Source organism: Ptiloglossa arizonensis, chromosome 9 (assembly GCF_051014685.1).
Source record: "Ptiloglossa arizonensis isolate GNS036 chromosome 9, iyPtiAriz1_principal, whole genome shotgun sequence".
Taxonomy (NCBI): Eukaryota; Metazoa; Arthropoda; class Insecta; order Hymenoptera; family Colletidae; genus Ptiloglossa; species Ptiloglossa arizonensis.
This window is the reverse complement of record NC_135056.1, coordinates 22647256-22672540: the sequence shown is the minus strand read 5'-3', so window position 1 is coordinate 22672540 and position 25285 is coordinate 22647256. Positions and strand designations below refer to the sequence as shown.

Here is a 25285-nt window from a genome sequence, read left to right as displayed (position 1 = left end):
CGTAGCACCACTTCAACTTGAATTTTGAACGAGTATCGGCAGCAACGGTGGCGGCGGCGGCGGCGGCGGTGGCGGCGGCGGCGGCGGCGGCGGCAGCGATGGCGGCAACTACGGTAGCGGCGGCGGCAGTCTCGAAGTTCAATTTCGAGTGCCGACTCTCGGCTCGTTCACTTAATCAGCACACGCATATATGCACCGACACCTTCCGTTCGTTCGAATTTTCCCCTCCTTTTTCTTACTTATTCCGTACGGTCGATCGTAGAACGTTTGAAACCAATAGCTTTCCGCGCGGCACTCCTCTCGTTGTTCCTCTGGAAACATTACCATTTAGTCGACGACGACGACGACGACGACAACGACGCCGACTACCACGATGACCAGATCCCGACATTTCCAGGCGACGCGGCGAATAATTCGTTCGAACGACTTTGGAACCGAGTCGTCCGTGTAGCTACGTACACGCGCGTTTCGATGTGTCGCGATAAAATAGGCAACAGAGCCGGCCCGGACGTCGAGACCAGCGTCCCGACGATTATTCGCCACTCGCGCTCTCCCTCCGGTAATTCGTGCAACGACGATAATTATCCCCGCCACGTATACTTCTATAAGACGCACAGAAGGCCTTGTTCCCCGTGTGTATGTACGCAAATGCACAATCACCGCATTGTTTTTTAATCGAAATGTACGCACAGCACCGATTTTTGCATCGTTCTACTTCACTGTGGTCTCCGTATCGTGTTTATCCTTCTCCCAGACCCGTTTCTACCACGGATCGAGGAAAACGAATCGTATGTCGCACCGTTCTCTTTCCACCTTACTCGCTTTTTCCGATCGTTTTCTCTCTTTCGATCTTGTCCATCCTCGGGCGTTTCCTCGTCCGTTCCTCTCTTGCCTTCTTCGCGCGACCGAGAGACAGAGAGAAGACAATAATTATTCGACGTATTTAACGATCGATACAATCCGCCAAAGTTTCCCCGTTACTCGAGAGTCTTTACAAAAAGGAACTTTCTTCTTTTCAAGCTCTTCCTTTACTCCGCCCCCAACCCTCTATTTGTCCGTCCGTCCGTCCGTCTCTCTCTTTCTCTCTTTCTCTCTCTCTCTTGCTCGCTCTCTCTTATTTGCTCGCGCGCGCACTCTTAAGTCACGTCTTTTGTTTCACTTTGCGCTAAAGTAGGAAGTTGCAGTAGGCCAATTCGAGAACTTTGCTCTTGCCTTGGCGCAATAAGCTTGGATACGGACGCGATGGCATATGGAAACGTTGCCCCTCTCCGAATAATAGATACCGTTCTCGAAAGTGTTTTCCCGGTACGATTAACGAGGGATCGTTCGCGTTCGCGTTCGCGTTCGAGCTCGTAAGAAATTTTACAAACTAACGACCGCGACCGCGATAATTGCGCCGGCGAGAGAAAAACGAGAAGGAAGACGATGGTCCCCGGAATCCGATTAAAACCGGTCGAAATCTGCAAGTAAAATGGGAGGGAAACGAGAGGAGGAAATTTCCAGATGCCACCGCGTCGTCGACGCGCGAAACACACCGACGCAGGAGTAACTAACGACCGGTGTTACGAAACAGTGCCACCCCGTTGGGTGATGGAGCCCCAAGATGTTCGCGCGTCGGAGGGAATGTCGCGGCTGATGCTTCACTGCCACGCGGACGGGTTTCCGCCTCCGGCGGTCACGTGGCGCCGCGCGAGCGGCAAGAAACCCGGCAATTATCGCGACATCATCGCCCACGAGCACACCCAGGACCTGAGGATACACTCGAACGGTTCGCTGGTGTTCGGCCGGGTACAGGAGGATCACGAAGGGTTCTATTTGTGCGAGGCGGTGAACGGGATCGGCGCCGGTCTCAGCAAAGTCGTGTACCTGACCGTGAACGGTGAGTAATCTTCCTCGACACGCGTCGTGTTCTTTCCGATCGTTCGAAAAGCAAGCTTTACCGAGCTTTACGTACGCGTTGCGAGCAACGTTTCGATCGCCCGATACCACGATTCCGTCGCGATTTCACTTTGCGGGAGGACCTCCCGCTTCTCCCGTATGAAATTCTCCCCGGCTAAAGACCGATTATCGTTATTCCGGATTATTCTGTACAGTACCCGCCCAGTTCGTGGAGAAGCATCGTAATCAAACCGCGAGGTTAGGCTCGAACGCTTCGCTGCGCTGCGAGGCGAAAGGCGATCATCCCTTAAAAATACTTTGGAAAAAGACTGGCGCGCAGCTGGAGCAGAAACTCTCCGACTACCGTTACACGATGAAAGAGGAGAACATCACCGACGGTACCATCAGCACTCTCGGATTCATCAGCACCAGTCGAGAGGACAGCGGAAAGTATTTTTGCATCGCGTCGAACGCGTACGGACGCGACGAAATGACGATTCACCTCTACATACAAGGTAAAACCCGTACGTCCTGCCGGAAGAAAAAGATAAATAGAGACGAACAATAGACGCGCAAATTGGAAACGCGAGCCCCGATAAGCCGCGAGAAAATTTACGGAAATCGAGAACGTTTTCGAGTTCTCGCTGCTCGCTGCTCGCTGCTCGTTGCTCGCGTGTAATTATCGCAAATACGTGTACGAGGTACGTACGTTCGTACGTGTGCTTACGTAATTTAACGCGCTTCCGTGCACGAGCGATTAAAGACGCGATTGATCGTTAACGATAGAAGCCGAGCGAGCGAACCGTGTACCGTAACGGCTAACGAAAATGATTTTTTTCCGTCGGAAACGGTGCGCAGAACCGCCGGATTTCCCACGGAATCTTCACGTAATCGAGAAGGGTAGCCGCTACATCAACGTTAGCTGGACGACCAGCCAAGACGGAAACAGCCCGATAACGCAGTACATCGTCGAATACAAAACCGACACCGGCAAGTATCTCGTTCGGTAATTTTTCGCAAAATCAAATTCACGGCAAACGAAACTACGAGTCTCGCGTGTCTACTTTCTTTTTACGCCAATTGATTCGTAGCGCGAAAAGTTAAATTGCGCTCGAGAACGATCGTCGAGGATATTAAGGTCGAAATTTCCTCTCGGTGTAAATTTATGGACAAGGACGTTTTCCGTTAGAACGGTACGATAAAACGCTCGAACGACGGAGCTTCCAGCGTGCTTCGAATTTGTCTCCTCTCGTAATGGAAGCGATTCGTTTTACAGAAGTGTGGCACGATCACACGTTCCACGCGACGGTGCCAGGTACTCAAGCCCACGCGCACGTGACAGGCTTGCGTCCAGCGGTCACTTATCAGTTTCGGATATACGCCGAGAACGAATTGGGTCGAAGTCAAGCGAGCGACGTAAGTATCGCGACTCGATTTCGGTGCTTCCGTTCGTTGGCAGCGAAAACGTTGCGCCGAGCTGCGATTTTCTTCCTCGATTAAAAATCAAACGAACGGACCACGAGTACGGAGGTCGCGTAGGTGTACCGTGTCGCTCGTTTCAGATTTTGGAAACGACCACGGAAGGGGAGAAGCCCGGCGGACCGCCGCGAAATCTCAAGGTGGACCCCGTCAGCTCGACCAAGTTCAACGTCACCTGGGATCCGCCCGATCACGATTTGTGGAACGGGGAGATACTCGGTTATCACGTCGGCTACAAGGAACATCGGTAACGATCCGAAATAACGACCGATACGTTGCTCGTAGATATTCGATGTTTTCCGGTAGCCGCGATTTTCTCCCTCATTTCGCCGAGAAAGCATCCGCGCTTTGAAATATTTTTCGAACGAGATAGAGTTTACGATTCGAACGAGAGCCGAAAATTTCCCTTCCTCGAACGTACAAGGAACGCGCAAACTCCGATTTTTACGAAACTATCGATATTTTTCTCCCGAGAGCGTACACGCGCGCGCGTTCGCGAACGAAGCTCGAACAACGAATCCGTCTTCGTAGCCAGCTTTCGCGATTCGATCGACCGACTCGCTCGCTCTTCAAAATATCGTTGTGACTAAATTTCAGCGTGATGTTCAGGTTGGCAGCGGACCAGTACACCTACAGAACCGTGGAGAGACGTATTTCTACGGCTAGCGTGGCCTTAGGCCTGGCAAGAACCTCGATGCCCGGTAGACAATATCAGCTGATGAACTTGAAAAAGTTTACGCGTTACAGCGTCGTGGTACAAGCTTACAATGCGCTCGGGCAGGGTCCTATGACACCGGAAGTGGTTGCGACGACTCTCGAGGACGGTAAGGAAAGACAGTCTCCCGGATGGTCTCGAAATAAATACTATCTCGAAATAGATTCGATCGATGGTTGGCGAATACTCGACGCGGCCGTTCGAACGAACGAGAACGAAATGTCGTGTCCCTCCGAGTATCGAATATTCGATTAGCGGTAAATGTATCGGAGTCGAACGTATCGAGATGGGCCGGTATTAGCGGGAACAGATTTAACGAATACGATTCGTTGCCGCTCAAAAATTCATGAACGGAATAATACTCGTGGCTCGCGAGCCTATCGTGGATTCCGCTATGAATACAAACCACCGTACGTTCGGTCGACTTCCGAATAAATAATAAATTCAACAGCGAGCCCGAGCCTCGGCCCGAGCCCGAACCCGAACCCGAACCCGAACCCGAACCCGAACCCGAACCCGAATCCGTACCCGAACCCTAACCCACACCCGAACCCGAACTCGGACTCGAACCCGAACTCGGCTGCCTGGAACTAATCCGGTTGCAAATAAGTTCTTTAATCCCAGCGTCGGCACGCTCGGTGCCGTGAATGTGGCTCGGTTAAACACCAGAGTGCTTTCCGGGCGTGAAACTTGCACGGAGAAGTGTTTCTTACGGATATCCCGTGGTTTCGCGAAATAAACAGATTCCGCGTTAAACTTGTTCAACGTGTACGTTTCTCGTTGGATTTTAAAGCAGGCTCGAGAAGCGATTGTGCTCGAGCGGGAAACGTCAGCCGCGCTACGAAAATATCGCGGAACCGTATCTTTCCTCGAGGAAATAAATCGTCCCGTCGAAGAGGAAAGGAACGAAAGGTAGCTCGCGGAGGAACGGTTTGCACGCGTCGCGAATCGTTCGTAAGGAAAAACACGGAAATCGGGAATTCTCGTAGCGGGGCGACTGGTCCCGTACGTGTGTACGTTCGATTTACGATACCGACGAAATATCCTCCTCAGTGCCGAGCAGTCCGCCCCAAGACATACGCTGCACGGCGCTCTCCTCGCAATCGCTGCAGGTCTCTTGGGACGCGCCGCCCGATTCCAGTCTAAACGGAATCCTGAAAGGCTACAAGGTGATATGGGAGAACATGGACGGGCTGACCGAGTACACCAAGCCGGAAACGAAGATCACCAGTGCGTTGACCGTCGTGATTCAGAGCCTGGGCAAGTACACGAATTACTCGGTCCAAGTGTTGGCCGCGACGAGGGCCGGGGACGGTGTCCCGTCTAAACCGAGGTACTGCGTCACCGAGGAGGATCTGCCGGAGGTGCCGGCGGGTGTGAAAGCGGTCGTCAGCTCCGCGACATCGATTATCGTGTCCTGGCAGCCGCCCCTCAGAAGCAACGGGAACATCACCTCGTACAATCTTCATATACGCGGAGTCGGCCCGGAGGGAAAATGGTACAGACAGGCGCTCGCGGCGCATCAGACGAGCTATCAGGCCGAAAATTTGCACAAGAGGAATCAGTACGAGTTCAGTATCGCCGCCGTTACTTCGGTGGGCGAAGGACCGCAAACTCAGGCCATCACGGTGTCCCCCTCGAGCGAAGGTAAATAGGAGAACGGCGCGCACCGCGCACCGCGACCAACGAATAAACACGGTTATCGATCGTTTTCGTTTATTACAGTCCGGGCAGCGATATATTCTTTCGGGACGGTGCTGATCGTTCCCTGGAAACAAGACGCGACGTTACCGTGCCAAACCGTCGGGAAACCGGAGCCATCGGTCACCTGGAAACAAAGGGGCCAAACGGTCAAGTCCTCCGCCAGGGTCTCCTTGTTACCGGAAGGCTCGTTGCAGATTCTGAATCTTCACAGGGAGGACAGCGGGAATTACACCTGCTACGTCGAGAACCGTCACGGTTCCGATCAAATTACGCATCGTTTAACCGTTCAAGGTTTGGGCCGATTCCCAACGTTCCCATTCGACGCTAGAGAGAACACCGCGCACATTGATCGCGTCCCTTCGCGATCTTTTTACAGTTCCGCCGGAAGATCCGTTGCTCCACGCGACCAGCGCTACGAGCAACTCGATCAACGTTCAGTGGAAGAACGGGGACGATGGGGGAGCGCCGATCAGAGGTTACATTCTCCATTACAAACGAGAGTCCGGTGAGTGGGAGGAGATGAAAGTTTCCCACAAAATCAACAGTTTCGTTCTCTCGCGGCTCTGGTGCGGTAACGACTATCAAATGTACTTGACGGCGTACAATCGGATCGGTATGGGCTCGCCCAGCGAAATCGTGAAAGCCACGACCAAAGGTTCAAAGCCGGACGACTCGCCGAGCAACGGGGAGAAATTCGTTACGGTGAACGTCTCGTGGATCACTCTTCATCTGAGCATGTGGAACGACGGGGGATGCCCGATCACTTACTTCGAGCTCGAGTATCGAAAGAACGGGGAAGACATTTGGACGTTGGTGTCGAACAACATCGAGGTACCCGAAACTTGGCAAAACGATCCTAATCTAGCCCGATTGGTCTCCGCGTAATCTTCGAGACGTGGACGTCGGGTCGAGTCATCGATCGGTGAGCACTGTTCGACGTAACGCGATCGTAGCTACGCGGAACGAAAGGAAAGACGTTTCGTTTCGTCTCGCAACGCGTAACGATGCTCGAGCTTATGGACCGACCCGACGTTCCTCTTCTCTTCGTCGAACGTCTCTCGTATCGTCGAAAGACTCGTCGAAGAGAGAAACCTACTCCGTGCTCGCTCGACGGCTACTCGAGGCGATCGAGCCGAGTCGCGATAATTTCCTCGATGTTTACCGTAACGGTCCGAGTATTCGTTGTACAGGTACAAAAGACGTACACGCTCAGCGAGCTGCAGTCTGGAACGATCTACGACATCCGAATAAGGGCGCACAATAACGCGGGTTTCTCGGTCGCCGAATATAGAATAACGACCTTGCAACCTCACACCAGCAGCACGGTTCCGGCTTTGGAGATCGATCACTACATACCTCAACATACGTCCGTGTACTCGGATTTGAAGTTGATTATACCGTTGATACTGAGCTCGCTGGCGGTTATCGCCGCCGCTGGCGCAGTCTTTTACTGTTTCCGGAAACGTTGGTAGAAATTCTCGCCGATTTTTGTCCGCGACGTTCGACGACGATGACCGTAGCTCCGTTTATAGGGGAAATGGCGAGTCTCCACGACGCCCAAACTGCAGCCGCTTTGGACAACAAGCAAAACATGGAGCAACGGGAGCAGTACTACGCCACTGTGCGCAAGCCGCTTCGCTCGCCGATACACGAGATGGCTACCCTGGAAAAGATTCCAGGTAAATCCGTAAAAGATTTGTTCCCTCGTTGAAAGAATCCTCGTTGATCGAGTCCTCCGTGTATCGCCTACGTTAAAAATGATTGCAGAGTACTCCGAGGACATATACCCGTACGCGACCTTCCAGCTGGAGGAAAGTGTCCCGCCAGGAGGCGACAGTCGTTGTAATTCCGCCGCGCCTCTTCAGACCTTCGTTTACCACGATCCTCGTCTATCCACCGCCGACACTCTTCAATTACGAGAGGTATCGTCTGCCGTTCAGTTTGCTTTTGTCGTTCACGATCGCTTTCCACCATTCACCTTTCGTGACTGCGCAACCGAGAGCATCGAGCCACGTACCGGGGAAACACACTTGCGTATGTACACCGCATGCTGCTCTTCCTTCGACCAGCCACGCGACCGTCCGACCATCTCGGATAACCGAGCCGCGATAGACGAACGATATTTTCGGATAGAAGCTCGTACGTCGTGTGTACATCGAACATTACGGTTTCGAACAGATCGCGCCGATCGTTCGCGACTTATGGGATCAGTAGTATACTCTGATGTAAAATCGAACGATTTTTCCTCACCGTTTCGCGTCAAACTTACTCAACGAGATTCAAAGTGTGCAGAAATGTTTCGATGACGCGTCGAGAGTACCTACGAATCTTGGAACACCTTTGCGAAAGATTCCTTCTAACGAGGTTGCCGGCGACGCACCCTGTACGTATTATAACGTTAGAACGAAAATGGTACGTACATACGATCTTTTATCTCTTTCCAAAGGAAACGTCCCTCTTGTACGGGCCACGGAGGCAACGATTTATCGTACGGCAAACGAGAATTTCGAGCACTCGACGATTAGCGTTCGAACGATACCGCGTACCTGCGTACGTGTACGATGATCGGAAAAATGACCGTTGCGAAAACTCGTTGCGCGTCCGTGGCTCTTATCAACGCTTCGCTTCCTTCCTGTCGACGGCATTGTGTGTGTTCCCGAACGTACGAAAAAGAGAACCAACGATGAACGACACGTAACGTCTAGCGAGAAAAACGGAAAGGGCGTTGGACGGTGGGAGCGACGGGTGGGAAAAGGGAACGTAGAAATTCGTTTCAGCATGTTGCACCAGTTTCTGCTCCAAACGCGTCACCGTACAATCCCAATCGCATTTCGCATTTCGCATTTCGCATCTCGCATTTCGCATCTCGCATCTAGCATCTCGCATCTCGCATCTCGCACTTTCGCATTTCACAATTCGCAATTCGCGCGCACGATCCGCCTGGCTTCGGGGGACCGTTTGGAAACGATTTCTTCTCCGGCACGACGATTGTTTGTTATTTTTTTCCGCGGAGTAATTCGAGACGTCGAGGAACAGACGTCGCGTCGCGAGGAACACGCGTCACCGATGGCGACGGTTACCGACGTTTGGCAAGAAACGCGGTAGAAACGCGCGGATCGAGTAGAACAGATGTGCATCGTATCGTAGCGAATCGATCATTGTGACTGCTGGTCCCACCTTGCTTCGTTTCGCATCTGTCCCGATCAGTCCATCGAGGAACCGCAACACCGACGCAAACGATACTTCTCTCATATGTATATTCGCCATTCTACGCACATATCTCGCCAACTGTTATCATAGTTCGTCTAGTTGTAGCATAAGAGACGCTCTCCGTCGAATCGTCTTGCGCGACTGCGTTCCTCGTTGCTCGACAACGCATCGAGAAGACGACGGACGGTAGGATCGTGGCCGGATGTAACCCGTTCCATCTCGGTCTCATTCTAACACCTGCGGAGAAACGATCGTGATGTCGCGAAAAGTGTTTTGCGGAAAAGGCAACGAACGTATCGTCGACCGATCGATATCAATTGGCAAGATTGACATTGACCCCGGACGCGTCTCGAATCGACGATGGCTATGACCAAGTCGATGCAAGAATCGACTCGAAAGACGCGAGAAACGGTTCTTCCCTGGCAAAGTTAAAACTGTTTCCCGTGTTTCGACGAGACCAGCGATATCGTTTGTTCTTCGGTACTGTCCCGGCGCGACAATTTCGATCGGTTTTCCCTCTATCTTTCGTTTCGTATTCGTCGCTAGCGTCGACCGCGAGGAACAGCGAACGCGCAATTCGCAACGTTTTCGTTGTTCGACGAACGCGCAAGGCGGCGCAGAGTAAAGGCCTCTCGTTCTCTCTCCCTCTCTCTCTCTCTCTCTCTCTGTCTCTCGTTCCTGTAACTTCTCCCCGGGGCCAAGTCGATTCTTTCGTTGACTCCATCGTCGATAGTGTCCGCGGAGCGAATACCGGTATCGGGAAGAGCAACGGGGCGATCGTTGAACGAGACGATCGGTGTAGCGCGTCTCCTCGTTTCCTCGTGCGATGTGCCAATTGATCGAAGAAACAATTCCGTCTGATTGCAGTCGGATTGCAACCGGTACACTAAGGTGCGCGGAGGCCGTTCGTCCTCTGCGCCGTTGCACAAAACGCACAAAGTCAGTCAGGGCAAGTCCGAGTCGGAGGAATACGACACCCTGGGCTCGGATAGCGACACGGAAGTCGGGACCAGCAGCCGAACCGAGTCTTCCAATCACCTCGTCGATTCGCACCACTCGGTGTCTGCGGCCGACTCGCGTGTCCACAGTATGCAATCTTTCATCCTTCTATTCGGTTTACGCCTTCTATCTTTCTTCTCCCCTCACTTTCTGATCTGTCTGGTTGGTTCGATCCTTTTCGTCTCGCGCGCTCCTCGCGCTGCTCGCGTTCCCTCTCGGGATCCTTGCGTTCCACGATCTACGAGAGGGTAACCGAGCCAGGAGAGGAGTCTCGCGAGATTTTCCACGCACCGCAGTACCACCGGAAGTCCGTTCCCGTTGCCTGTTTACGTTCGTTAGAGTGCACCGAATACGTGACCGCGAGCATTTGCAAGCTTGTTGTTTGTAACGCGAGACGTTGGAACGAGATCGGGGAGATAGAACGCTTCGGGGACGCTCATCCCCTCGTTCGCTGAGGCAAACCGGCCCGTTTTCTGTTCGCAGACTTCCTGTACCATGGACCAGAATCTAGCACGTCTACAGAACCCTCACCGATTTTTGAGAGAAAATCGTTTCCTGGAAGGGGAAGACCCAAGTGAGTTCGAAAACGGTATTCGTTCGCGTCCGTCGGTATTGCGCGCTTCGGATCGGAAAAATCGGTTGCGTCGGCCAGTTGCTCGATCGACCGATTCTTCTTCTCCGAGTGTGTACTCGAGTCGCGGCGAATGCTTTCCGAGGCCTTCCAGCGACGGTAACGACGGATAGGAATAATCGAGACCGTGTCTTCGAACAGGATGTTACAGTTGGCGCGTCATACCAGCGAGGAGACCCGTTCCAACTTCGGCCCAATCTCCGGGTTTGGCAATCCCAAGCACCAGTCGAGCAATTCCTGTTCCACTCGGGACCAGGAGCGTGACGGATCAGGAAACCTCTTCATCCCCAAGCTGGACCCACCCACGGGGTTCTCCGACGCGTTTGAGCTAAGCGAGGCCGAATGCGACCTGGATCGCGGCCGCGGTAGCCAACGAAACGCCCGTGACTTCGTAATCGCGGTGTAAATAAGTGTAGAGCCTACGGTGAAACCTTCCTCCACACGATGCTGCGCGAAACTACGAAACGAACGAAAACCCCCTTTCGATTCTTTCGATGTAAAAATGAGAAACGAGAAAGGGAAAATGGAGAAAAACGGGAAAAAAGGCGGAAAAATAGCGGAAAAAAGAAACCGCGGTCCGTCTTTCGTTAATTACACCGGCCACCTATGGGCCCACCGAACAATGTACTCCCACTGTTCGTGTTCCTGGCCTACGTTGATGGGAAGGTGTCGATCGTTATCCTAGAGAAAACGAACATATCGACTCTACTACATATGTGTTCTTTCGACTGCCAGTTTGTTCGAATTTGCGCGAATCCACGCCATCCGACACCGCCGTTCGCTTTCGGTATACGTTCAAACATACGCGCATAGCTACACACGTACACACATACGCGCATAAACACGTATGCGTAGATTTTGCGTCGAAAGCGACTCGGTGGGAATCGCGCTGTCCCTCGATCGCGATCAACGATCGAGAGACCGCGTCTTGTTCTCGAACGAATTTATCGACTGTCGTTTCGTTCTACGGGCAACAATTATCGTATAAGAGATTTCACTCGTCCTAGTCGACGGAAGTAGGATTCTTTGGCCGGTTATCGAAATAACCAACATTCGACGAGTCTATTTTCCGCGATAAAAGGTACAACTTTCGCTGAAAAAGGCTCGAGTCGTTCGGTCGATGCATCGATTAACGCGAATCGTCCTATCGTTAAGACTAGAGTGCGGTAAGATCACGGTAAACGATTTCATTTGTATCGAGTGCATATCCCAGCGAGCAATACGCGGTTTGTTACGTGTTTACTTGGTCTTCCAATTCCGTAGATCGTTTTATCTACTTGTTCGATCGATTTCACCGTCGTCCCTTTTCACACGCGAACGATACTCGCCCGGCACGATACGATACGATACGATACGATACGATACGATACGATACGATACGATGGACGCGAGATCCTTGGATCCCGGAGGAAGCTCGCGCGCGATTGCTTCGCGTTTACGCGACGAGTGTATTATACGCGTATAAAGTAAGAAAATTACAAAGATAGACGAAATAAAAAGAAAATGATAATCGTCGTTGTCATCGGTGTCGTTTCAATTGCAAGAGACTGAAACGTTTAGTAGCGAGAAACGTGTAGCGTAAACTTACCGTTGAAAAGAAAAAAAAAAGAAAAAAAGAATATTGTCTGTAAGGTGTCTATACTACCATGCTAATTGTACGTACTTGTACCTCATCCAAAGCGCGAACGCGGAACACGAGAGGGAAACGAGATCGCGTTTCCCCGCGTTTTCGAAATCGCGCGTCGATTAACGATCGACGGACCGATCGGACACGATAAGGAAACCGGAAACGAAAAAGGAGCGCCGTTGAATTATCCGAGCGTTCTCGAAACAAGAGGAAACCGTAAGGAAAAGCCATCGAGTCTGTACATCCGTTGCATCGAATCGGTTCAACGTTCAACGCCGCTCGATCGTTCGTTCGGCGAAGCGACGATGATTTTCGAGTCTCGTGCTCTCGTTACGTCGAAACCCGGGTCCAGTATTCGGCACCACGGCGGACAAAAGAAGAGATATGGATCTGTTGACAAATCGTATACTTTATAATATATGAAAATGATTTACCACGAAACTCGTACTATTGTGTTTTAGACGACTTTAGATTGTTTATATTCTATTTACTTTGTAAAATATACAACACTAATTCCATAAATGGAACCCCCACTGTCTCGTTATTATCCTTGGCACCGATCGCGAAACGATGAGAGAAAAAATAAGAGAAACGCCGAGTAACGGATAATCGAACGAACAACGTTTCCGCTTAATCTCGCGCAATCCTCCGGGAGAAAAGCTCGTCCGCGACGCGACGCGACGCGACGCGACGCGACGCATCGCGGCATTGGTCGAAAGTCCTCTCGTAAACGCATCGCTGATCGATCGCGCTTTGTCCTTCTCCCGATCGTCCGTTCGAATATGCAAAAGGAACGAACGCGAACGTGCACGCGAACCTCCGCGCGAAGCTGCACGCGAACGCGAACGCGGGGGAGGACGGAGGCTCGCAGAATCCTCGACGTACCATCGAGAGAAGAAGGGGTGTATGGACCGGTGAGGTCGAAGAGGGTTGCCGAGCATGCGCGGACCGACCGTTTCTCTCGGATACTATGAGCGGTGGTGTCTACGGTGGAGGTATGTGCTACGCGGTCCGGATTTTTCACGATAAAAAACGTGGTTAGCCGGTCGACGACCAGCGTTAAGTGTTACGATTTTCTCGCAGACGAGGTCGGTGCTATCATTTTCGACGTCGGACACCAGAGCCTTCGCGTTGGTTATGGCGGTGAGGACACGCCGAAGGCCGAAATTCCGACCACCCTTGGAATATGGGAGGACACCATCGAAACCCCGGACGGCACTCAGACCGTCAGGAAGCAATACAACATCGACGTCACGGCCATTCAAGTGCGAAAGAAGGGTACGCTTCTAATCGTAATCGACGAGCGAAGCGTTTCGCTCTCCTCGCGACCGGTTGTCCCTCGATTATTTTTCCTAGCTCGCAACGGTAGCAATTTTTAACGCGTTCGAACCCAACGGACGCCCGCGATCTTTCCCTTTCCCCGAGGGGAACGGTTTCGAAATTCTTTCGACGCGATTCACTCGTTACGTTTGGAATTCCGCGATCGAGAGAAAAGAACGCTTACGACCAATAACGCGGTAACAACGATGCTACGAGCCGTATATCGAAACGAGTTTTCCGCAAATTTTTCGAAGCCCGATCGAACGACGATTCGAGCACGTACAATTACGCGGCAACGCGTTCCGACGAACCTTCCAACGATCGGAGCCGAATCGTTACGACCGGACCGCGTGTTCTCCCACAGGAAAGAACACCGAACAGGGGTACGCGATCCGGTCGAAAATCAATCGGTCGACTATTTCTATCGCTGGTCGTCCATGGCTACCAATCGGTGGTACTCGATCGGTATCGGCGATCGGTATTCCGCCAACCACGGTCGAGCGACCTTACGAAAAAACCTGCGTCGCGGTTTTAACGAAACTTTGCAAGACGGAGGAGCCGAGAGGATCGTCTACGGTGTTTCGTTGAAACGGACGCGCGATACTCGATGGGAATTTAATTCGGTCGCGTTCTCCGCAGATATGGATTTGATCAGCCTGATGCAGGACGGCATGATCGAGGGCTGGGACATGTTCGAGCGGCTAACGGAGTACACGTACAAGCAACGTCTGCACGCTCTCCCGGAGCACCATCCGATTCTGATGACCGAATGCCCTTGGAACACCAGGCTGAAGCGGGAGAAACTGCTGGAGCTGATGTTCGAGAAGTTCAATGTCCCGGCCATGTACATTTGCAAGAACGCGGTTTTGGCGGCGTACGCGAACGGCAGATCGACTGCCATGGTCGTCGACAGCGGGGCGACGCACACCAGCGCGGTACCCGTGCACGACGGTTACGTGATCACTCAAGGAATCGTCAAGAGTCCGTTGGGCGGTGACTTCGTCACCATGCAATGCAGGCAGTTCTTCGAGGAGAAGGACATCGAACTGATGCCCGCCTGCCTGGTCGCCAGCAAAGGCAAATCTGGTTTTCAACGATAACCGCTTCGCGAGGAAAATAGACGTCGTCCTCGTTTGGGAAACGGGACCGATCCCTCCTCCGGAAATAACTCGCAGAGAACGCGGAGCAACGCGATTCTTCTCACGGAAGCGTGTTTCGCTTTCAAAGTGGCCGATCTCTCCTATTCGCTCGCGAATCCGATTTATTTCCGGATCGGGAATCGAATTCTCTCCGATCGTATCGCGAATCACCGGACCACCCTCTGCGACTCGAAATTTACGTCGATATCGATGCACGAGTCGAAAATTGACTTTGAACGACGCCGGACGCGCCGAGAAAAAAGGACCGATCGTTTCGCGCGACGGCGGTCCTCGAGCGCACAGAGAGAGACTCCCGGTATCCGCTTGCGAGCACTCGCGTCTCCCGTTTCGTTCGACTCTTTCCCGATCGCGTACTTTGCGTTTCGTTGATGCGTACTCCGTGATCGAAGCTACGACGAGTACGCGCAACGTTCGAAAAGTACGTATCGCTCGATACCTACCATCGATGCGTCCACGACTCGTTCGTTCGCGCGGTCCCTCGCAGAGCTTTCCTAGAAATATTCACCTACGTGCGCAGCTACGCGAATCACGCGGCGAAAGTACTCGTTTACTTTCGAGCAAAACGTTCGATCGCGTATCGTAGACGGAATCGAATTTCGGTAGCAGTCGCATCGCATCGCATCGCATCGCATCGCATCGCCGTGGTAGCGCGGTAGCGTTCGACGTTACAAAAGGAAAACAATGTTTAACGAATTGCACAGACGTAGTACGGGAGAGGGAGCCGCCGCGTTGGACGAGAAGAGCCGGTCCCCAACCGTCCTCCTCCTGGCTGAGCTACATGGTCCGCGAGCTGTTGCAAGACTTTCAAACCAACTGCCTTCAAGTGTCGGACAGCCCTTACGACGAGGACATGGCCAACACCCTGCCGATGAAACATTACGAGTTCCCGACCGGGTACAACGACGATTTCGGCTCGGTGAGGCTGATGATTCCCGAAGCGTTGTTCGACCCTAGCAACGTGAAGGGTGTCGGCGCCAGCATTCTCGGGGTTGGTCCGCTGGTCACGACGAGCGTGGGTATGTGCGACATGGACATCAGACCCGTAAGTAGTGTCTCGTACTCGTATCGGTCCACGATAGAATTCGATCTCGAAACGAATCGTTGCTTCAGAGCCTGTACGGGAGCGTGGTGGTCACCGGTGGCAATTCCTGTCTGCAGGGTTTCAGCGAAAGGCTCAATCGAGATTTAGCCAGCAAAACTCCGCCGGTGAGTGGACACAGATTTCTAAATATCCACCTACGTTTCGTATTAAGAGCCTCGTCCGATGCTGATTCGCCCCATTTCGCAGAGCATGAGACTGAAAATAATAAGCGCGAACAGCTCGAGCGAGCGTCGCTACGGCGCCTGGATCGGAGGATCGATTCTCAGCTCCCTCGGATCCTTCCAACAGATGTGGCTGTCGCGACAGGAGTACGAAGAGTCGGGGAAGCTCATACTGGAGCGTTGCGCGTGATCGCGCCCGAAATCGATCAAAATTAATTCTAGTTATTTTCACAAAGTGTCTACCCGTTTCCCCGGGTCGTTTCTTCGTCGCGCCGGGCAGCCCGGTGAACTCTCGCGCGTCGAGAGGGACGATCTTCGAGAACGCGAGAAACGAGAGACGAGACGAGAGACGATTCGCGGTCGTAATCGCAACGGGACGGTTACGAAATACCAGAGATACGCGGCGTCTACGAAACGATTGTCCGAACGCGAATGGACAACCGTCTACGGAAAAAGAATAAACGCAGTTCCTAATCGATCGAAAAACGTTACGTTCGTTGTACGCTTGCGTTTACGTCGTTGGCTTCGATTTCGATATCTGGGTCGGGCGAAAAGAACTCGAGGATCGCGAGAAAGAATTTCGGCGTTTTTATTCGAAACATGGTCGCGGCTAGCGATGTTTCCGAAGCTGCCGGGTAGTCGTGGTTCCGGTTCCACGACGACGGACACACGTACATATAATATATATATATATATACGGCGTTGCGGCAATCGCGACGCAACGTCTCGCGTAGAAATGCGAGCGTACGCGAGGCGCGCAAAGGTACGTACGGAGTGCAAGCGTACCTTTGCACGCGTCGCGATAAACGCAGAGAACGGTATTATCGGTAGGTACGCGGAATCGCAGTACGCGCTCGTACCGCGTTGGTTCAACGCGGGAAATCGTCAAAATTTTCCCAGTCCTCCCGTTTCGCGCCGATACTGCGATTGTAATACTTTCGCGTGCTCGAACGACGCGCTTTCGAGGAAGAACGCGCGTCGACGCTTCGCGGACGGAATTGCTCGATGAGAATCGGTCATCGACGATAGACTACGTTTACGGAAAACGCAAAAGCGAGAGAAAAAAAGGTTCGAGCACCGTAACGAAAACGATATACGTATTCGCGTCACCTGTGAGACGAAATCGGAATCACGTGCGCGCGATCGCGAGCGGTAACGAGAGTCGCGATCGAGCTCGCTGTTTCCTTCCATCGATAAACACTGTTCGCGTGTTACGCGCGAGACCGGCAAACGATCGAAATTACGTTTCACCGGACGTACCGGTGTCGTTCGCGTCGCCGAACGACCGACAATTCGACGACGCAACGCTTCGCAGGCAAAAGTCGCGTTCGCGACACTTGTACGAATCCGTATCCGCCGATCGAACTGTCCGAGTTTTCTTTCGAACGTACGGCGAAACGGACGCGGACTCGAAACGCAACCGTCTGTAAGATACGCGCGCAAGCGCAAGCACGCGTATCTTGTTCCTAGCCTTTTTCGATCGTTTGTACCGAATAAATGTCCGAACAATCGAACTCGAAAAGTCTAGCCAGTTTGAATTTCGTTAGCGGGAAGGTCGGTGTACCGCATCGTCGCGAGCGTCTCGCGATTCCAGGGAAATCGAAAGGGGCCGTGTCCCCGGTTACGGGGTCCGAGGACGATGCGTGCTCGTTATCGCGGCCACGAGGCCCATCGATGAAAATTCGACGACAAATGTCCCGCGATTCTCGTTCGATGCCGTCTTCCAGCGACCGCCTCTAGCTGCCCAGTCGACTCGGACGTGGCATTTTGCAGATCGCGTTGTGTACCGGCATCGACAACCAGCCTGCCAACGCGATTCCAATCGAATCGGCCATCGAGGCAATTCCCAAGGAAATTTTCCGATCCGCTCTCGGAATCTGTCGAACAAACCAAAACGCTTTTTAAGTATCGCGCGAAACTCCGTAGTCTCGTTCGACGAGAAACCAGCCGGTGGCTTACCTCCGTGGACATCCGATAGAACGTGTTGACGTACGCCCCGCCACCGAGAAGTCCTTCCCACAGGACGAACGCGAACACCAGCCAAATGCTCGGCATGTAATAGTACAGGGTCTCGAAGAGCAACACGATCACGTTGACGAACTGAAAGAATCGCGATCCAGTTGAATCTCGCGCGTTCGATTCGAGTGGGTACCGTAGCTGGAAAGGACGCGATTCGCCGGCTCGTTACCTGCAACACGGCCATGATCCAGATTTTGTTGATCGCGACGAGATTTACCGACGATCTCGAAACGAACACTCCTATTTGATAATCCACTTGGAGCCAACGGTACTGCTCGGCGTGCGTCAACCACATGTCGTCGAATTCGACCAGCTCGTACTGGAAATTAGTTTCGCGCGCATCGATGAGAAGGTCGTATCGACGATAAGAGGGAACGAACGGCTCGGCTCGAACCTCGACGTGCAAGACTCGCGTCCCGCTCGACGATAGGTTTCGAGCGATCTTCCCGTAGGAAACGAACGGACGACGATCGAGGCTTGCACGAGAACGAGCGAACCGAACCAGAGAAACGATATTACCAATCCTTGGTTAATGAAATACTCGAAGAGGTAGACGAGCCCGAGCGGTATCATGTACTTGAGCAGCCCCGGCACCAGAACGATCTTGTCTTTGAAGCTCTTCCTCGGAACCTCGATGATTTGCTCCTGACTGTCGATGCCGTTCTTGGTGATCGGTACACCGGACTGGGACGGATGGACCAGAATCAACCAAAAAGTGACACCTTGCACGATCGGTACGATCAACATGAGCAAAAGCGTATCTTCGTTACTCAGGAACGTGGTGAGAGCGGCATAGGAGAGCGCTCCTATTATCCCGGCGCCTCCCGTACCGGAAGACCACGTCACGATTACCTGTCTGCGAAACAACGAATCGAGTTCGATCAGCGGGCAAGAGGAAGGGTTTCGAACGGGATGGAAATCGGTATACGGGGCGAGATTCGATCGAGATCGAAAACCGTTCGTTTCGAACGGAAACGTTCCCGGAAGGGCAACACCGATCGACGGTTGCGCGTCTCTGTTTCCGTTTCCGCTCCTTACCGCGGATCTTATCGCTACTCTCGTCGAGCATCCGGGTAAACGTTGACGCCGCGAACGATGCGTATGGTTGCGCTCGCGCGCTCGCGATTCCCGTTCAAGATCGAACGCGCTTCGATCGAGTGCTCCCGACCGACGGGTAAAGGTCAACGGGGCAACGAACGATCTCGCGCGAACGCGTTGCGCTCGATCGGGAGACGTTCCTCCCTCCGAATCACCGAATCGAACAAACCACGTCGAGGATCGCGCTCGTACTTACTTGGGATACCGGTGGCTGTAACTGAGCAGCGTAACTTCTCCCAAACCGGAGGAGAGCGACGTCAAAACGACGCCCAGAATGGCGAGCCATTCGGTAGTGCTCAACGACACCACGAGGAATCCTGCAGCGGAAAATAACACACAGGTAGCCAGTCGAGCACTGTAATTAACGATTCGATTAATCGATTAGCGTATCGTTCACGGGACAAGCGGCGACGTGTCCGTTTGCGGACACGACTCCGTCGAACGAACGAACCGCCGTGGCATCGTCGGGCAAACCTCTCCGACAGCACTCGGGACGGATCTCGGCCGTCTCCCGTGCTCGTTCGATCTCGCGAAACGAGCTCCGCCGTTACCCGTATTTACTTTGCCCCTTTTCTCGGCCTCTCTCGAAATCTCGAAATATCGAAATCTCGAAATCTCGAAATCTCTCGATCCCGAACGTAAGTGGCCGCGTAGACGCGTACGCGTACGCGTACGAAAGCTCGACGAGGCAAAAGTAAATGCGAGCGCGGTCGGTCGTTGGAGGTACGGAGGTGGGCGCTCGCTGACTCGTAAATCGTACTCGAGAGGAGCGAGCGGAGAACGATGGTACTCACTGCACGTAAAACGGGAGGAACGGCGTTACGATCTTCACCGCCAACGAGGGAAGGATGTCCGCCAGGAGTATGGCCCCGGTGGATAGGGTGTTGCAGGAGCGAATTCCGGTGGTGTTGGTCGCGTTGCTCGCGTTGCTCGCGTTGCTCGCGTTGATCGCGTTGATCGCGAACGTCTCCCCGGGATCCTTGGTCCGTAGAAAAAAGCGATCGAAACGATCCATCGGTTAATGCGGTATCGTTGCGCGAGCCGTGAAATCATCGCCGATTCCTCGTTTCTCCGTAATTCGGTTCAGCGACGTTATCGGGGCCGGTATCTCTTTTCACGGACGTTACCACCTCGAACGCGCGTCGTTTTACTAATTTCCGCTGGTTGCTGTTCACGGCTTACGCAACCGGTTCGCGTTCCGAGCGATTCCGCGATGCCGGTCGATCGTACGATTGTTCGAATCGCGCCCATAGATTTCCCGATGACGCAACGAAAATTCCCGCGCGTTCGCGAGACGGGGAAATTCGACGCGGATCGGAGCTGATCCTCGACGGTATCTCGCGAGTATCGCGAACGCGAGAAAAGACGAGACGGTAGGGTGCCCTCGAGGTACTCACCGTGGTGCCGAACTTGCTCTCGAGGATATCGTGGGCGGCGCTGAGCATCACCACGTATCCGTAATTGTTGCAGAGTCCGAGTAACCAGAACGCGGCGAGATTTCGCCACCGCGATCGAACGGATACCGATTCCTCGTTGAACGCGAGGTTCTCGCGTCCTTCGGGAACGGGCAACGTTTTGCACTTTGCCATCTCTTTCCTCTGCGTCCGCGTCGGATCTTTCCTTCGTTCCGACTCCTTTCTTCCTCCGAACTCGGAGAAACGGTTCCCGAGTGGAACCAGTCGCGCCGATGCACCGCTTTCAGCGTTCGAACGCCGCTCGAGACATCCTCGAAACTATCGAAACTATCGAAACGCGGAAGCTTCTCGCTCGAGTCGGTTACCGACGATTCCCGCGATTTTCACCGGTTGCTTCGTCTATCGAGCTCACCCGCGATATCGTCGACTTCCTCCGAGCGAGGAGATTCCCGGTCCGTTCCCTCGCGGACCGGCGAATATCACCGATCGTCGCGATACGTACGACAACGAGCGACCCAGCGAGCCTCGAAACTAGCGGGAGGCCCGAATCCTCCCTTCTCTCTCGATCGAAACGATCCTCGTACTCGACCTCCGAACGAGACGGACGAATCGATCACGGGAATGCCCGCAACGGCGATGGCTTCCGAAACGAGTTCGACGCACCGACAACCTCGAGGTCGACGTCGACGTCGACGACCACGACAACGCGCAGAAACGCTGTAAAAATAAATGAAAAGTCACTTCGTAAGACGATGCATACTATATGCGGTACACACTCTTTCCCTGGCACTCCGTCCGTTTAGTTGTCGCGAATCTCGGCGAGCTCTGTTCTCTTCGCGCTTCTTGTTTCTCCTCGTACCGCGATCGACGATATCGCGAAGGAAGGCTGTTTCGCAGCTGCGATCGTGGCACGTGGTTACCGCGACGAGTTTCCAGTTCGAAATAAATAAGCTCCGAGCGAAATCGGCCAGTTATAGAGCGACGTTACGAGCGGGTGCGCGAACGCTTCGCTCGCCTCGCCTCGCCTCGCCTCGCCTCGCCTCTCCTCGCCCCGCCACGACGCGACGCGACTCGACGCGAAGCGACTCGGCCCGATTCCGTTCGCTCGATCTGTCCTCAAAGCGTTTCTTCGTACTCGTCTCGACCGAACGAGCGCTCGACCCGCTCGATTTTTTCCCGATTCACCCACTTGCCCTTCGATCTTTGCCACCGTCGCGTCGCGTCGCGTCGCGTCGAGTCGCGTCGAGTCGCGTCGAGTCGCGTCGAGTCGCGTCGAGTCGCGTCGAGCCGCGTCGAGTCGCGTCGTATCGTTTACGATGCGTCTTCCACGTGCTACGAGCAACTTTGCTCGACCGTAGGAAAACCGAGAAACGGGAAATCGGGACCTTCTCGAGCCCATCGGCGTTACCCTTAATTTTCTTTCTAAACGATAGCTCGGTTCGTTGAGAAGAAAATACGAGCAACGAACCGCGATCTTTTTCTCGACGAGGCCGACGCGCGCCAACCTTGGACCGAAATTCGTCCTAGGGTATATAGTATCTACGAAAGCGCAGGAAACGCGAATCGAGAAACACGAGACGTTACGCGACGCGACGCGACGCGACGCGACGCAACGCAACGCGAGGCGACGAGACGAGACGAGACGAGACGAGACGAGACGAGACGAGACGAGACCGGTAATTTTTCTTAATTCCGTTTCGCGACAAGGCGGTCAATTAGCGTGCCGCTTTCGTGACGAACACGTGCAACGTTGTTTCTCTCGACGCGAGCTTTCCACGACGGACGAAGGTCGAACCGTGGACGAACTGGACGTGTTTATCGCTTCTCGTCGGTCCGCGTCCATTGTCGGCGAACGGTCATCGAGGCCCGAAAAAGACGTTCGGCGCGCCAGTAAGACTCTTCGTTTACCTTCGGTTTTGGAAAATATTAGGGAAAGACGCGAAACCGTTTGGAACGGCGTTGATCGGCGAAGAACGCTTCGTTGCTGAGAACCGATAACGGGGAACGCGATTCATGCCCGGCGTAACGATTAGAATCGCGACTCGAGGAACGGCATTGTTCATTGGTCGTTCGTCGTCGCTCGAAGCCGTCACCGAGCGGAAGGATCCGGCGTCGTCGAGGTTTCCCGAGGTGCCATTACGGAAGGTCGTCGTAATTGCGTTTCCTACGGTTCGGCTTTATTGGTCGGAGCAATGTCAAACGATATTAATTCGGAGCAGCGTGCTTCCTAGAGAAAACAGTGTCAAGGTTGCCGACAGACCTTCCTTGCACCGTGCATAACAATATTTCGTAGTTTTCTCGGAACTCTGGTTTCGGGCAAAAATATCATTCCGTCCTGGTTTTTCGCGCGAACGGTCGAGGTGTACCGTTCGCGAGTCTCTCGAACACGCGGACGAGCCATCCGTAAACCTCCGAGCGTACGCTCCGTTTACGGTTAATACGATCGTTTCAACGACAGTTGTAAAGCGTGCGCGCGGTTAGAGAATAGGAGCTAGTTGCACAATTTACGGTACGACGCGGTCGCGTATCGTAACGCCACCGCCACCGCCACCGCCACCGTCACCGTACTTCCAACAAGGGCCTCGGACGCGAACGCTTTTCGTCCAATAATTTCGACGACGGACGCCGCTCTTCGTACAATTTTTCAAAGTTCTTTCACCCTCTCGAACCGTTTCTCGCTAGGAACGAAAAATTGCGGTTCCCGGTGCTGCGCGCGAAAATTACGTCGAAATAAAACCCCACGTCTTCCGATTTCTTCAGCTTCGAAAGAAACGGAAGAAATATCAACGTTCATTACGAGAAAACACCGAGCGTGCTCCGCTTGTTGTTTCGAACGATACCAACGACGATAATTACATCGTTGAACGCTGTTTACGCGCGAGTTGAAATCTCTTTCCGCGGTGGTTCGCTAACCACGGTTCAACCACCGCGTCGAGAATTTTCACCGATTCGTTCGCGCTGGATCGCGAGTCGATGCACGTGTAATCTTGTTTTTGCGACGAAAGATCGATAAGAAAAGTTGGTCGATCGTAAGAAGAAACGGGGTGAATCCCTGGCCCCCCTGGCGATCCGATCTCTCCTCGGCAAAGTTTCCTCTCTTCGGAAATTACGGAACGATTCGTCCCCGGATCTGCAACGCGCAGCTAGCTATCCAAATGCAGCGTTTCGAGAGTTTCTCGACGCATCTCGGCGCGCGCGTTCCAGCGTAAATACATGCGTCGATAAAAAGTTAACGCGCGTCGTTTCGACGCGCACCGATCCAATTCTATGTAGGATAATAGAGCATCGGTTCCGTGACGGGATTAAGAACGGCGACGGCGATGATTAACGGCAGATAAGGGAAACCGATAAAAAAATTCTGTTTCTTCTGGTGGAATTGTTTACATTTCTGTTGCCGTGGTTGTCGAGTTATCGCGCGCGCTAAATACCAAGGTCTCGGTAAGTCGATAATAAAGAGTCGCGCTGGAAAACACACGTCGGGACGCGTTGTTATTGAACGTATCGTCGTTGCAAAACGATCGCGTTCGAACGATAAATCGGTGGCTGAAAAACGTCGGCCTCGTTTGACGTTCGTCGCGCGTATACTCGTTGCGGGAAATTGTTTTCTCTGTTGTCGAGGATGCTCGTACATTGTCCAAAGAACACCGTGCAACGTTCTTCGTAAACACGTATCTGCGTTTTATCGGCCCGAGAAACGTTTCGTTGGACGTGCGCGTGGTATCTGCGTACACGCGTACACGCGTACACGCGTACACGCGTCGCCATAGAATCGATACTACGGCCGGGGGAGCCTCTTATCGAATTTCCCGACGAAAAACAAGCGTATCGGTGACGCGTGTCCGTTGAAATCGCTCCGTCCAGTCACTCGCGAAGATTTCGGAAAGCCCGTCGTTGGAAAATAGATTCGATCGACGATCCCGGATTCGTAACGAAATACCCGATACGCGATATCCCTTAAATTACGGTAACGAAACGATCGACGCTCGAATCGTGTTTACGGAAGATTCGCTTTCGTACGAACGGAGGGAAAAACGAAAAGGCCAATTTCGTTTCGAGCGCAAAATAAAGATAACTCGAGCACGACCATTCAACGAACGAAATGTTGAAACGAGTGAGCAGATACATCTACTTCCTTCTTATTAAAGCGTTAACGTTGAATAACGGTACATCTGGAATCACAATAGTCGTGATCGAGACGCACGTTTCGAATTGTTCTCGATCGATGGGTGTGCAAAATTTGCACTTGAAACGAGTCGTTATTAATGGGCAGCGTTCCGATATATTTTAACAGCTTTGTTTGCGAACGCGATATACGCGGATAGATTCGTGTATTATGGAACAGAGGTTCGAGAGTAAACGGAACTTTGAAAATTTTACGAAGCGTTCAAATTCCATTTACGAAAACGAACGGGACCCGTGAAAACTTGTTTACTTGATAATGTTATCGCAAACGGTCCACGGGGACGATTTTGGCGGTTCGGTAGGCACGCGGTTCGATACAGTTCCTAGAATCACCGTGCTCGAACGAAGAGATCGCTTCGAAACCACTGAAACTTTACAAGCTCGATATTTCGATTTCTCGTCCGTATTTCCGATCGCTAGCGAAATAATTAGTTTTCGGTCCGTATCGATAACGTTGACAGCGTTACCGTCGTCTGTGCGCACCGAGATCCATGTACGTATACGTACGTAGAGTGCACGGTGTTTGCCTCGCGAGAGTCGAGTCGCGCAACTTGAAATTCCGACCTTGCGAGATATCGAGTGATT

General features: G+C 53.0%; 3 protein-coding genes across 6 annotated transcripts in view; 2 read left to right on the top strand and 1 right to left on the bottom strand.

Annotated features, from left to right (window-relative positions):
• The window catches only part of LOC143151689 (cell adhesion molecule Dscam2), a 65032-nt gene extending 53059 nt beyond the window's left edge, over positions 1-11973 (top strand). For 2 of the 4 annotated variants that reach the window (XM_076321042.1, XM_076321040.1), the window contains 15 exons: positions 1574-1879; positions 2094-2393; positions 2737-2868; positions 3155-3294; positions 3441-3604; positions 3955-4181; positions 5126-5719; positions 5798-6067; positions 6153-6607; positions 6967-7240; positions 7309-7455; positions 7544-7698; positions 9854-10073; positions 10469-10559; positions 10758-11973. In XM_076321042.1, coding sequence (XP_076177157.1) covers positions 1574-1879; positions 2094-2393; positions 2737-2868; positions 3155-3294; positions 3441-3604; positions 3955-4181; positions 5126-5719; positions 5798-6067; positions 6153-6607; positions 6967-7240; positions 7309-7455; positions 7544-7698; positions 9854-10073; positions 10469-10559; positions 10758-11022 — 3740 coding nt within the window. In that variant the 3' untranslated portion in view covers positions 11023-11973. The remainder of the gene's footprint in view (positions 1-1573; positions 1880-2093; positions 2394-2736; positions 2869-3154; positions 3295-3440; positions 3605-3954; positions 4182-5125; positions 5720-5797; positions 6068-6152; positions 6608-6966; positions 7241-7308; positions 7456-7543; positions 7699-9853; positions 10074-10468; positions 10560-10757) is intronic. The other 2 variants (XM_076321041.1, XM_076321043.1) reach the window with 2 other exon arrangements.
• A 978-nt stretch (positions 11974-12951) lies between these two features.
• On the top strand, positions 12952-16222 carry LOC143151701 (actin-like protein 6B). The gene is given in 7 exon segments (XM_076321060.1): positions 12952-13196; positions 13199-13238; positions 13327-13521; positions 14203-14640; positions 15425-15765; positions 15834-15929; positions 16012-16222. Coding segments are annotated over 7 exon segments (1446 nt in total). The 5' UTR covers positions 12952-13025; the 3' UTR covers positions 16177-16222.
• Positions 16223-16551: 329 nt separating this feature from the next.
• Cln3 (CLN3 lysosomal/endosomal transmembrane protein, battenin) lies at positions 16552-21477 on the bottom strand. Its single transcript, XM_076321046.1, has 8 exons — positions 21295-21477; positions 20501-21235; positions 19898-20082; positions 19300-19458; positions 18525-18861; positions 18175-18324; positions 17946-18086; positions 16552-17863 (listed from the first exon to the last, which is right to left on the bottom strand). Exons 2-8 carry the CDS (start codon positions 20690-20692, stop codon positions 17723-17725), a joined length of 1305 nt encoding a protein of 434 aa, XP_076177161.1. The 5' UTR covers positions 20693-21235; positions 21295-21477; the 3' UTR covers positions 16552-17722.
• Positions 21478-25285: the final 3808 nt, after the last annotated feature.

Coding starts and splice junctions, on each gene's coding strand:
- Cln3 (XM_076321046.1), bottom strand. CDS start 20,692: ATGGCAAAGTGCAAAACGTTGCCCGTTCCCGAAGGACGCGAGAACCTC. Junction 19,459..19,897: donor TTCCTCCCGTTTTACGTGCA/GTGAGTACCATC, acceptor CGTTAATTACAG/TGCTCGACTGGCTACCTGTG. Junction 18,325..18,524: donor ATTTCATTAACCAAGGATTG/GTAATATCGTTT, acceptor ACTAATTTCCAG/TACGAGCTGGTCGAATTCGA.